The following is a 12,798-nucleotide window of genomic DNA, read 5'->3' as shown; positions in this document are numbered from 1 at the left end:
CTGGACGGAGGGAGGGAGGGAGTGCCCCCGGGAGGGCTGCGCGAGCGGAGGCGTCGGAGAAGCAGCAGCAGCTCCGGGAATTCCCGGCCACCGGTTTTTACCTCTCCAGGGGTAAAAGCCGGCCCGCTTCCGCGACCCCTGCCTTAGAAACTTTTAACGAGAACCAGATGCGGCTGCCGCTGCCGAACTTTCTCAGAGCCGGTGATTGGTCCCCCGCGCAGGGCCTCAGCCAGTCAGCGCACTGGGAGGGCGTGGAGGCCCGCCCCACCCCAGCACCCGCGGTGTCCAGGTTGGAGGCTCGAGCCGAGCCGCTAGTGGGCTGGCGGGCCAGGACGCACTGTGCCGCAGGGCAGCCCGGGGGCCGAGCGAGCATGCGAGGGGATCAGGCAGCTGGGCTGCGGGCACTGTTGGAGCTACTGCAGCCGTTGCTGCTGCTACGACTTCTGTCCCAGGCCGCGGCGCTGCAGCCAGGAGAGCTCTTCCCCTATGGGCAATTCCAGGGGGACCAGCTCCTGAATGAAGGCGACGACGAAAGCTCAGCCGCAGTGAAGCTGGCGAGTCCCTTGCGCTTCTACGATGCCCAGTTCAGCTACCTCTACGTAAGTTCGTACCCCTCTGAGTGTGCGATTCGGAAGATTTCTCGCAGTCTTCCCAGGGGCCCACGTAGTGTGGATCTCCTCCTACGCCTGTCTTCGGAGGAGAGGAAATAGTGCACACCCTTTGCTGTCCCTGAGCTCCCCTGGGGTGGAACCTGGCTTTGCAGCGATGCTGCTGCCGAACCCGCTGCTTTTTCCTACCCCGAGTGAGAGAGCAATAACTGTTCGTGGCCACACAAGCATTCCAGACAGAAAAGAAGGTAGGGTTGCTATGGCAGCCAGTGGGGTTTGCAGCTAGAGCAGTGAGAAGGTTGTGCACGCCTGTAGAGCTGGGGTGCTCCCTCCTGGTCCTGAAAGTTTTCTCCAGGGTTGTGCGGAATGGGAGAAAATGTGCGAACGATTTAGAGCTCCTGGATCGATTGTGTCGTGCTATAGGCTAGGAATGGACAAGTAGGACACGGGCTGAAGTTGCTCTGGTCGCCCTGAACCAGGAGTCGGCCTACCAGGCTATGGGGTTGGGAGATCTTCATGCCCCGAGCCTCCATGAGAGGCAGGGTGGGCGCACACGTCTAGACCTTTGGTGGCCGCCCTTGGGCTTCTTGCAGAGTAAGCGACCGTCAGTCACCTTTTGCTCCCCTCCTGTCCCAGGTGGGCACCAACGGCATCATCTCCACCCAGGACTTCCCCAGGGAGACCCAGTATGTGGACGATGGTTTCCCCACGGACTTTCCGGCCATCGCTCCCTTTCTGGCCGACATCGACACGAGCCAGGGCAGGGGCAGGATCCTCTACCGCGAGGACACGGGCCCAAAAGTGCTGAATCGGGCGGCTCACTACGTGCGCGCAGGCTTCCCGCGCGCTGCAGCCTCTGACTTCACCCCCACCCACGCCTTCTTGGCCACCTGGGAGAAGGTGGGCGCCTACGAGGAGGTCAGGTTCGGGACACCTCCCTCGGGAGAGGTAAGTGACAAGGGATGCTTGGCTGCTCAGCCAGTTGAGGGATAGGCGTGAATTCTGGGCTGGGACCCAGAGACTGGCTTGGAGCCACTTTTTCTGAGTCTGCTCTTGAGCTGAACCTGATGTATCTATCCTTTGATGGCACCAGGGCCGAAATGGCTTGGAAGTGCAGCCTTCAGGCTTCCACTGAGGATCTGAGAGGTGGTGTCTTTCAGCAAGGAAAAGTGCTTAGAGGGTGAGAGGGCCCCAGTGCAGATGCCGTGCAGAAGGCCCTCAGAACACAAGGCGGTTTGCTGTTTGGTTGTTTATTTTTAGAGTCACCTCTAAGTATACAAGAATTATTTCTAATTACATGTTCATTGAAAGAGAAAAGCCAATGCAAGCAATTTATAAAAGAACAACCTCTCATTTTCCTACCACTCAAAGATAACCACTGTTAAACATTTTCCTGTATATATTCCATAGATTTTTTTCTATCAATATCTGTATTTGTCATTTTCTGTTAACAATGATGAGTTCACAGTGCACATACTGTTTCATAGCCTACTTTCCTGCCATTAAATAGTATATTGTGAATATGTTTCAATGCCAGTAAATCTATTTCTATGTTATTTATAAAGTCTGCATAATATTCCAACCAGTGGATTTACCACTGTGTCCAGTGATTATTAAGGTTATTTCTAATTTTTCATCATTATAAATAATTTCGTGAAGCACTTTTTAAAAGCTGAATCTCTGTGCTTGTCCTTAGTTGACATTCTAGGATTTGGAATTGGTGGGCCAGAGGGATGCACTCATTATAAGGTTCTTGATAGCTGTCACCAGCTTGCCCTCCAGGTTGACGTGCCCCCTAATTTACAGGAGACTGTCTTCAATTTGTTTTGTAGTCTCTATCTGAGAAAAAAACCAAGCTCCCAGTCTCTAGGCTTTTGCAAACACTCAAAGTCCTCCAAATGGACATCAGGGGGGGCCCGGGTGGCTTGGCAACGGGTAAACTGCCTGGTTCCTGGAGTAGATGGGACTTCCTTCCACGAAACTAGACCTGACTCTAGAGTGTCAGACACCAAGGGCTGACACGCTCACAACTTATCTCTGTTTTAACTCATCATCTATTCAGCTCTCTTAGCTGCAGAAAGATGACACATCTCCTCCCTGAGAGATTAAGAGGCGTGCCCGCTCTCACTGAGGAGTTCAAGATGGTAGCCATTCTGTAGGAGAAATATTTCTTAAAGGCTGTATTGAGCAAAGGAGTTTAGAAATAAAAAGGGATTGAAATCATGATTATTTTTGTCATTGAATTTTTTGGTCAGGCAACATCTAGTTTTGTTTATTAATTTTTTAAAATGCATGGTTTGACATTTCAATTATTCCATTCAACAGAATACATTCAATTCAGAAAGATATACTGAGCACCTCATTTGGGCAGGGTGCTGGGCTAGGTGGAGAGCTGCGGAAAGTTGAATCAGGCAAGGCCCCCACCGTTAGGTTGCATTCATTCATTTCTTTTTGCTTATACATTTAAAAAAACATTTAAAACGAAGTATGCCATACCTATAATGAAAAACTTAGAAAAGAGGATAAATATTATTTATAATTTCACTAACCAGAGGTCACTGCTGCTAATAGTTTATTTTCTTCCACTCTTCTTTTCTAAACCTATATCATATATGTGGCATATTCACATATGTGTGTGTAAGTAACTTACATTTAAACATAGTTGAGATTTATTCATCCAACAAACCTCTTTTGCACAATTACTCTATCTCAGGGCTGATGTAGACTCCATGAAAGGACATCCCCTTTACACCCAAGGATCTCGAAGTTTAGTAGGGGCATTGATTATTATTCACTGTGGTAAGTGGAGTAGCATTTTGCCTTATGAAGACTAACTCTCCCCCACCCTGGTTAGGGGACTCAATCGGGAAAGGTTTCGGTGAAGAGGTAGCTTTGAATCTGAGTTAAGCAGAGAGGAACATTCCCCAAAGGAGGACAGCCTGTGACACATCACCCATGTGCCGTAGGGTAGAATGTGCTTGGGGCATTACATGTGGTACATACCACGAAACAGGAAGGGTGGTGGGACAAGAGTCTGGGAAGGCCATGGGGTGGGACAGATCTTGCTGTGCTGAGAGTTTGGACTCTGCCTTTGAGCAGTAGGCGGCCTTTGTAGGATCTGGAGCGGGAGAGTGATAGTATTTGTTAAGGCTGCTCTTTCTGCCTGTATGAAAAAGGTGAGGGCACAAAGGAAAGACTGGCTACTTAGACACATGATAGAAGTTGTTTATTCAAGATAGCTCGTTAATTCTGATAATATTTTATCACACTGTCTTCCCACAACAGTCCTACAAGATAAGTACCACCTGACTTCTTGTTTACATTTGACAGATAAGAGCAAATAGAAGTTAAAGCTGTTGCCCAAATTCTGCTCTTAGTGAGGCAGAGGTAGGTTTAGAATACAGATTTCTTGATTCTGAGCTTTTTTAAAAATTGCTTTTACCCAGACCTTTTTTATGCAAGACCCATTTCCTCGGCACATGTGATGAAGACGCAATAATTGTGCCTTTTCCTCAGATCCAGTAAATAAAGCTGGAGTTTTAGTGTCATGATGTGATCTCGGTACCGGAAGAGCCCTTGGAACCATACTGCATCCAAAGGAAGAATGAACTGGGAATGAAATCTGCTGCCAAGGACACTGTTGAATCCAATTAGTGTCCCAATACTCTGGAGAGAATCAGCTGGTGCAGTCTCACTTTTTCAACACAGACTAGAAAGACAAAGCTGAGTGCGATGAATAAGGGAGAGGAGTAAGTTGTGCAGAAACTCTGGGGTGACGAAATCACACTGGAGTTGAAGTTCCAATTTTGTCGGGGCTCATTTGACACTGAAAATTACAATACAGACGTGACTTTGTTAACTATATTCCTCAATTTCTTCTGTAGTGTGGGAATACTGCTTATCTTATCCAGCTTGCCAGGTGGCTATGAAAACCATAAAGATACTAAAAACATTTTGAAAGAAAAAGTATTTATGAAAGGTTATCCAGTGATTTCGGAAACAACGACTCAGTCTCAGCCTTAGTTTCCCAAGCTGCGAAGCGGAGTAGGAATGCCACCCTTACAGAATTGTTAGTGAGGGTTCACTAACTACGGTGGTGTTTTCCCGTAGCTTCTGTAGACCCTGAGACCTGGCTGGTGTGGATGCTCAGCCAACCCATGTTGCCCTTCATTGGCTTGACGGGACTAGGTTCTGGTTCTTGTATTTCTGTCTTGTAAGGATGCTGTGCTGCGGGTCCTTTACATAGGACTCTTTAAATACAAGGTTTTCCAAACTGAAGTTTCCGTCTGGGCTTTTTTGGGGTGGGGAGTGCAGGAAGATTTTGTAGATTCCATCTCTCTTCCACTTTTCTAATTAAAATCAATCTTCAGACATTGCCATATGCTGAGTTGGCTTCAGGGCCTGTTTCATTTAGAAAGGAGTTGAGGATTCTGTTAGAGAGGGAATGTTTTTTCAATTACCAGTGTTGAAGGGTGTTGTGAATACTTTAAAGAACTCTGTGACTTGAGTTCTTGTTCTAACAGTTCTTTGGAGGCAGATTTTGGCAAGTAATCTACTTTGCTTGAAGGAGTTCTACATGGCTTTCTTAAACCTTGGCATATTAACCTTATGTTGCAAAGTTACTGGGAACTTGACGATATCAGAGGAATGGCATCTTTACCACTGAACAATTTCAGTTGTCCTTTCCCTCCGTGAATATTCATGGTGGCTGTGACAGGATGTGATAGCTGCTATTGCAGAGATGTCAAGATGTAACTGTACCTGAAAATGTGAACAAATAGTGTTTATCAACTCAGTTAATCTGAGATTCCTCAAGCTGTCATAGGTAGTTGACAGAGCAAAGAAGTCGTGGTATTATATTGACATTGAAAGAACTTATTTACAGGAGACACAAAGAAAGCTAGGGTTTCCTTTAGTTGTGCTTTTTGGGGGAAGGAGAATATTGTTTGGTGGTTGTCTGAAGGATGGGGTTTCTAGAGAACTGATTACTCAGATCCGTGAGGAATGGGGAATGACTTAAGTTTCAGTTGGGCTGGAAGAATGGATCTTGATGAGGAGGCAGCAGGAGAGACTGATCTGAGTTAGCGTGTGGGAGAAGGCTGCTGGGAGGGCTGGGCTGCCGAGTGGATGAAGGAGAGTCATGGGGCAGTAACATAAGATGAACTGAAGGTTGCCCATGGGAGGCCTCAGTGCAGGGATGGAGGCTTGTTGACTTACTTAAAAAGGATGATTAGTAATTGAGAGAGGAGGGCATTTGGATCCACAGAGAGAATGAGAGGTAGAAGCAGGACTCTGCTGTAGCGTTTTGACTTCTGGGACTGAAGTCTAGAAGAGGGGAGGTCTGCAGTGTACTGGAAAGAGTTTAACCAGAGTCCGAGATGCAGCTATGAACACATACATACACAATGAGACATATAAGGAAAGTGGTTAAAGAAATGTTGAAGTTTTGCCAAAGACTGAGGGTCAGGAAGGATATGATAGTACCGAGCACTTAAGTGCATTTTGGGCAGGATTTATAGGGTTTAGGACAGAAGATGAGGGAAAATCATGCACATGACAGTATCGTGCAGCTGATGGAAAGATGGAGAATTATACTGAGGAATGGTGGGTAGCGTTGACATCCAACACTGGGGGCCAGATGTCAGCGATGCTGCAACCGTGGAACGCATGTGACCCCAAGGAAGAGAGAAAAGAGAACCCGATGACCCTTTAGGAGTCAACCTACTCATTAATTTTCAATGTAATTTTTCTAAGCCACTCTAGGCAAATTCCTTTGGGACAGGGCATGGCATCGTTCTGGTTTTTTGCTAGATGACTGAAATCAATTAGATGGGTTACAAAACTTAGAAACTCAAAGACGGGCATGCTTTATGTCCATCAGCTCAGCTCTGCCCTGTGTCAGGCAATATTGACTGGTGACATCCTATACCTGGAAGGGAGTTAGACTCCTGCCTGCTTTGGGCTGAGGGCTCTGGCTTTTCTCTCCTTCTGATAACAGGATGGCGGAAGCCTTGAAGCTCAGCAGCCACCGGCCCTGACCCTCTGGCGCTGCTCCTCTGCCTGTGGAGGCCGCTCTCTCTTTCTGGCGCCTGGAGGAGTTGGGAACCTGTGACCCTTTTGTAGGGCTTGGCAGCCCATCTGAAGGTTTCCCCTCAGAGACGGAACATGTGGGGTTCTCAAAAAGGCTTGCCTCTAGGAATGTGAAGACCTTTCCGGTCTGGAAACCAGTCAGGAGAGCCTGGGGGGAGGGGCGGCCCTTCAGGACTCGGGAAGGCCACTCTTTAGCAATCAGATGTCGAGTTTTATGGAACTGAGTGAGAACTTTAAAGGTGATCCTTTGTGTGGGGGTGGTTTTTAAAGTAGACAAACTTTTGGCCAGTACTTTGGGGCCCCAAAATCTATTTTAAATTCTTCTTTTATTTGCCTTTATTTAAATGCTTGCCTCCTGTAATAAGTGCTTGTCTCAGGGACGGCTTGTAAAAGACATCGAGTAAATTTTTATTGAAATGAATTTGTTCACTGACGGAAAGAATGAATGAAACTAAGTGCTAAAGGCCCAGAGCCCAGTAAAAAAGTCAGACACTCCTCTTCCCATCTCTGTTTACTTTTCCCTTCCCCTCCTCCCCCATCCCCTTCAATTCCTTCGCAATCTGTAGGCTCTTATCTCGCAGAATTTCTCTAAACTTAGAACCAGGGTTTCTTCCTACCTCACGTTTGTTGTGGGCAATCAATGTCAGGAGCTTTGAAAACTTAGCTTTTAGAAACATTCTTTCTCCTTCTGTGAGTACTTTTCTTTCCCTAGTTGAACTTTACTTATTTCTGACTAATGTAAAGCTCAGCAGTTACTGAATCCACATTAATGGATGAGATAGAGTATAGTATGTATAGACGTGTCTCGGAACAGTCTTTGTTTATATTTCACAGAAGCTCAAGCTTCCCAGCTTTGAGAAATTCTAGAAAACATGTTTTGCTCTTTTTTGTTGTTGTTAAAAAACTCAAGCTTTGCTGATGAAACAATTAACAACTACAACGACAGCAAATATACTAGCCGCTCTCCCCCTACCTTTGTAAGTTTGTGAACTTAAAGAAAGAAGAGCAAAGAGCAAAGCCAAGCGAGGTGACCTTTTCAGTGTTAGAGACTGCAAGAAAGGTTGTGTATAACTTTGATTTTTCTTGAAAAGCATTTAAAAACCTGTGTGTTTTTGTCTGATAAGCAAAACCTCAAAACTATACTTGGAAATTAAACATTTGTGGGAAGATTTAACATTAGGAGACACCTTGAGCACTGTATGGGGAGAACAAAATGCAGGGCACATTCCTCTTATTTGCTGTTTTATTTAATAAACTGTGATGTTCTTTGATATTCTTCTTTGTGCCTAATTTTGATAGGCTAGCAAGATATGGCAATATCACTACATATCAGTAAATAATGTTTCTATGAGTCACATTATTTAAAAAGCAGTGGTATTTATAAATACTTCCCAAGTTCCCTACTACATTGTAAAAGGAGTGGAATTTAGTGAGAGAGCTGTTGTCAGAGTCCTCGATATAACATCTTTTTAAGATAATCAAGCACCGTTAACAGATCATTTTGGCAGGATGGGAGGAGATAGCTGGATGTAGATAAAGGGAAAAATGTCTTATTGAAATGATGAGAATAAATTGAACTTTAAGGAGGGATTCCATAAGGACCTGCTTAGATGTTGCGTTTGTGGCTAATTTAGTTCCTTGCCCTTCTTTCTGGTCTGCTTTGGCTCCTGCTGTGCTTATTACCATTCCTAGGGCCTCCCTGCCCCTGCCCCTGCCCCTGCCCCTGCCCCTGCCCCTGCCCCTGCTGCAAGGGAGGTACCCGTCTTCCTCTGTAGCCTCTACTCCCTCTTTCAGCAACTCTCCTAGATTCCAGCCAAGGCTGCTTCCCTCTTCTAAGCTGTGAGACCATCCTGGGCACAAGCTCCTTTGCTTCTTCAGCACCAAGCATAATGTCCGGTGCATAGATGAATCAATAAATGGAGTTTATAAACACATAAACAGCTAACCAGGCAAAATGAGGTGAATTCTAACTAGAAACACTCACAGTGGCATTGGGAGGGTCAGAGGACAGAAATGAGTCTACACGGAATCACGCAGAGGGGCAGCATTAGAAGGCGAGGAAGGTTTTAGGCACAGGGAAACATGAGCAAAAGTACGGAAGCATCAGAGTACACAGGACAAGTGGGAGACAAACTTGAAAGTTTGATGGCCATACAGCAAATCTGAGCCTGGGAGGAGAGTAGGCAGCCTCCACGTCACTCTGAATGGCATGCTGAGGAGTGGTTGGCCGAGTGGCACAGGACCTGATCCGGCCTGACACCGTGAACTGGCTGTCAGCTTGGACAGATGCGTTAGCCCCTGTGTTTCTCTTTCCTCACCTGTAACTCTGGTGCTGGTGTGAAAAGATCGATGGACGAGAAAAGAAAGTGAGGCTGTGAGAACAGTAAGGAGGCCTTTTGATGGGTCAGCACTTGGCCACATCGTACCTGCCCACAGTGGGCATTCAGCGGGTAGGCGAATGAGTGGATGATCCAGGTGAGTGTCCAGGGCAGAAAACTAGGGCAGGGGCCGTGGGAATGGGCAAGGCCAGCTCCCCACTTGCTCTCAGCTCTGAAAGAGATTTGGATGGGAGGAGTTTGAAACCTTAAAAGGTAATATTTTTTTAACTTGTGTTTTTATCTATGCATATTTCAACTATTAATCTACATTGATAAAAGATGATTATAATAACATAGCTCATAAAACTATATTATAACTTGAAGAGGAAATTTAAAAGAATAGTATGTATAAAAACAATTTGGAGAAATTCTAAGAAAGAAAACCCTTTGTACTTTATGATGTCTTATTTGTATTATCTTTTTGTTTGTTTGTTTTATTAAGAATATTTCTTTTTTTCCCCCCACAGTTGAATACCTTCCAGGCAGTTTTGGCATCTGATGAGTCTGATACCTACGCCCTCTTTCTTTATCCTGCCAATGGCCTTCAGTTCTTTGGAACGCGCCCCAAAGAGGCCTATAATGTCCAGCTCAAGCTTCCAGCCCGGGTGGGCTTCTGCCAAGGGGACACTGGCGACCCAAAGAGAGAGGGAGCATATTTCAGCTTAACTAGCACTGAACAGTCTGTGAAAAATCTCTACCAGTAAGTACCACGGGGCTTCAGCTCTTTTCTGTTGGACTGTACGGACCCTTAGGAGCTTCCCAAAGTTGAGTGGCGCTGGGTGCGACTTCTCGTGAGTCCCCCCAGGTGCCACAGCTGGAGTGTAATCATGACCAAGATACGACGTGATCTGCTTGGGGAGGAGAAGTGAGCTGTGGCCAGTTTCTCCGAGGAGATAAAGGCCTCGAGCCCCCTCATCCATAGCCTTTTATTGGGTTCTAATACACAGGAATACAGGTTGGCAAGGATCAAACAGTAGATAACATTTCAAAGAAATCTGAGGGCTTACTATGAGTCAGAGTCTGTCAGGAACAGAGTTTTAGGGTTTCTTGCTCGAACCCTTAACATATGAATGAAAGCACTCTTAGCAGAGCAGATTTCACAGGTTTATCAGGAAGTCTTTGTGATGCCAGATTTTTCCCCAGGACACGCTCTAGCAAGGCAAGGAGCTGCATCTCTCCCCAACAGTTATTCAGGCTTAAGGGGATTAGAGCCAGGAAGCGCTTCTCCCAGAGAACATAGGGACTCGGGCTTTGACAAAGAGGGGTGTGTGAGAGAGAGTCCATTGCTCTTTGTTGCAGCCCCCCTTCCTTCCATGAAGGCCTCCCAAGTGATCAAGTCTGGCTTAGGTTGCCCCCCACTGTGAGGGGTCTTACCTGTCATTGACTTCCGACCAGCCTTTGGGGGCAGAGAGGAAACTGAGGCAGCATTTGCAACTGGAGACAAGCTTTGTCTCCTGCGGCTCACATTCCAAAGGTTGTCCCTTGCCCTTAGCCACAAGGGGTACAGATACAATTCCTAAAACCAGGCAGAGCGGTCTACAACAGGTGGCCATAAGGCCATGAAATAATGTCTGGGTGGTTTCCAAGCAAGGCATCAGGTCACAACCAGGACTAGACTAGACAGTGAGAGGAACAAGTTCACCAAATAGAAAAGGCGATTTGTTCTTCTTGCCCTTTTGGCTGAAGATACCCGAAACAGAACTGCGTGTCTGTGTATATTTGCCCAGCCACTGAGGCTCGCTATGGAAAACATTGCTCTTGGAACCACATAAAAATACCCAGTCACGTAACGGCCCAGACTGAAGTTTTTCAGGTTAATTATTTCACAGGAGCAGATGTTGTGAGTTCAGTCTTTTGGATAGATAACATATTAAAAGTTAAAGTAAGAGTGATGTAATGTGGGAAGCAAATAAATGGACTGGTAGATTTTTAGAAGTCTCGGGCTTTCTCTATGGCTTTATTGTCTGAAATCGTCCTGGCTGGTTGTCCATGGGGTCACCAGGGCTGACTGAGCGCATTCCTCAGCCCCACGAGCGGCTCACTCTGTTCATACAACCCTAAGCCCATTTCCTCTTTGTCATTCCACATCAGGCCAGTGTAGGGGTTAGCACCTCTTGAAATTTATTAATTTCAGGGCTTTAAAAAAAGTCTTGTTTTTATTCATTTCCTGAATGCTGATCTAGAAACTAGACAGAACACATATGGCTACTGAGCTTCCCTTCCTGCCTCTCAGTTGCACTCCATTATTCTTGGATATTGGAACACATTGCACGTGTGCCTGCCATCTGCTCTGTTCAGCTTCCTGAGAGCTGGCCCTACAACCAAATGTGTTACTTGAGCTAACATTTATCGAGAGCTTACTATTTGCCAAACATTGTGCTAAACACTTTCTGGAAGCTGTCTTAATTAAAATTCACAAGAATCCTAGGAAGTAATACTCTATTCTCAATTGACAAGTGAGTTTAGGAAAGTTACGTTGACTATAATCTCAGTTATTGCATGGCAAAGCCAAAATGCAAGCACAGGGCTCGAACTCTGAACTTCTTGTTTTATGCTAAATCCTGGTTTTCTTTTCCATTCTTATGATCTACGTTGGGCGTGTCTAGGTCTCCACCTAGGCTGCCTTTCAGTCTAGACTCTGGAGAAGACTTAGCTCCTTGCTTTTTCTCCCTGGGTTCCACCAGACTCTTTGACCCTGGAGGCCATGGAGTCTCTGCTCCTCAGATATTGTGGAAAGCTCACAGGGGGCCAAGCACTCAAGAGACAAAAATGCTTCAGGCACAGGCCCTGCACTCACAACTTGCCCTCTAGTGGGGTTGACTGACAGACAGGTCAACAGTTCCAGAGCATTAGAATAAGTGCTAACATCTACACAGGACCCAGGAGGTGGCGGGGGGCAACAAGCCTGTAGGAAGAGCAGTTGTGCTTCCCCACCACAATCATAAACGCCCCTCAGGACACACACACACGCACACACACACACACACACACTCACCACCTTTCACACTTTCCTTCATTTTTATCTTTGATGCTTCCCAGAAACCTCTGAATCACTTGATGAGAGCAAAATACTTGTGGGGCCAAAATGATTAACAGAGGGATTTTTCTTTAAGTGTGACCCATATTAATATTAAAAAATAAAATAAAATATAAACCATGCACAATAATGTGAAGTAAAAGTAAAAATTGCCCTGGCTGGTGTGGCTCAGTGGATTGAGTGCCAGTCTGTGAACTGAAAGGTCACTGGTTTGATTCCCAGTCAAGGGCACATGCCTGGTCCCCAGNCTCAGATACTGTGGAAAGCTCACAGGGGGCCAAGCACTCAAGAGACAAAAATGCTTCAGGCACAGGCCCTGCACTCGCAACTTGCCCTCTAGTGGGGTTGACTGACAGACAGGTCAACAGTTCCAGAGCATTAGAATAAGTGCTAACATCTACACAGGACCCAGGAGGTGGCGGCGGGCAACAAGCCTGTAGGAAGAGCAGTTGTGCTTCCCCACCACAATCATAAACGCCCCTCAGGACACACACACATGCACACACACACACACACACTCACCACCTTTCACACTTTCCTTCATTTTTATCTTTGATGCTTCCCAGAAACCTCTAAATCACTTGATGAGAGCAAAATACTTGTGGGGCCAAAATGATTAACAGAGGGATTTTTCTTTAAGTGTGACCCATATTAATATTAAAAAATAAAATAAAATATAAACCAT

At 46.0% G+C, this 12,798-nt stretch overlaps 1 protein-coding gene across 1 annotated transcript in view; it reads left to right on the top strand.

The window, feature by feature from the left end:
• The first annotated feature begins 256 nt into the window (after positions 1–256).
• NID2 (nidogen 2) overlaps positions 257–12,798 on the top strand; it is a 59,347-nt gene continuing 46,805 nt past the window's right edge. The window contains exons 1-3 of the mRNA XM_037054307.1: positions 257–599; positions 1,245–1,556; positions 9,544–9,776. Coding sequence (XP_036910202.1) covers positions 372–599; positions 1,245–1,556; positions 9,544–9,776 — 773 coding nt within the window. The 5' untranslated portion in view covers positions 257–371. The remainder of the gene's footprint in view (positions 600–1,244; positions 1,557–9,543; positions 9,777–12,798) is intronic.

This window comes from Sturnira hondurensis, unplaced genomic scaffold, assembly GCF_014824575.4.
Source record: "Sturnira hondurensis isolate 20B ecotype Veracruz unplaced genomic scaffold, ASM1482457v3 Scaffold0008196, whole genome shotgun sequence".
NCBI classification, from domain to species: domain Eukaryota; kingdom Metazoa; phylum Chordata; class Mammalia; order Chiroptera; family Phyllostomidae; genus Sturnira; species Sturnira hondurensis.
The sequence above is the reverse complement of the archived record's forward strand: the minus strand, read 5'-3'. Positions and strand labels throughout refer to the sequence as shown.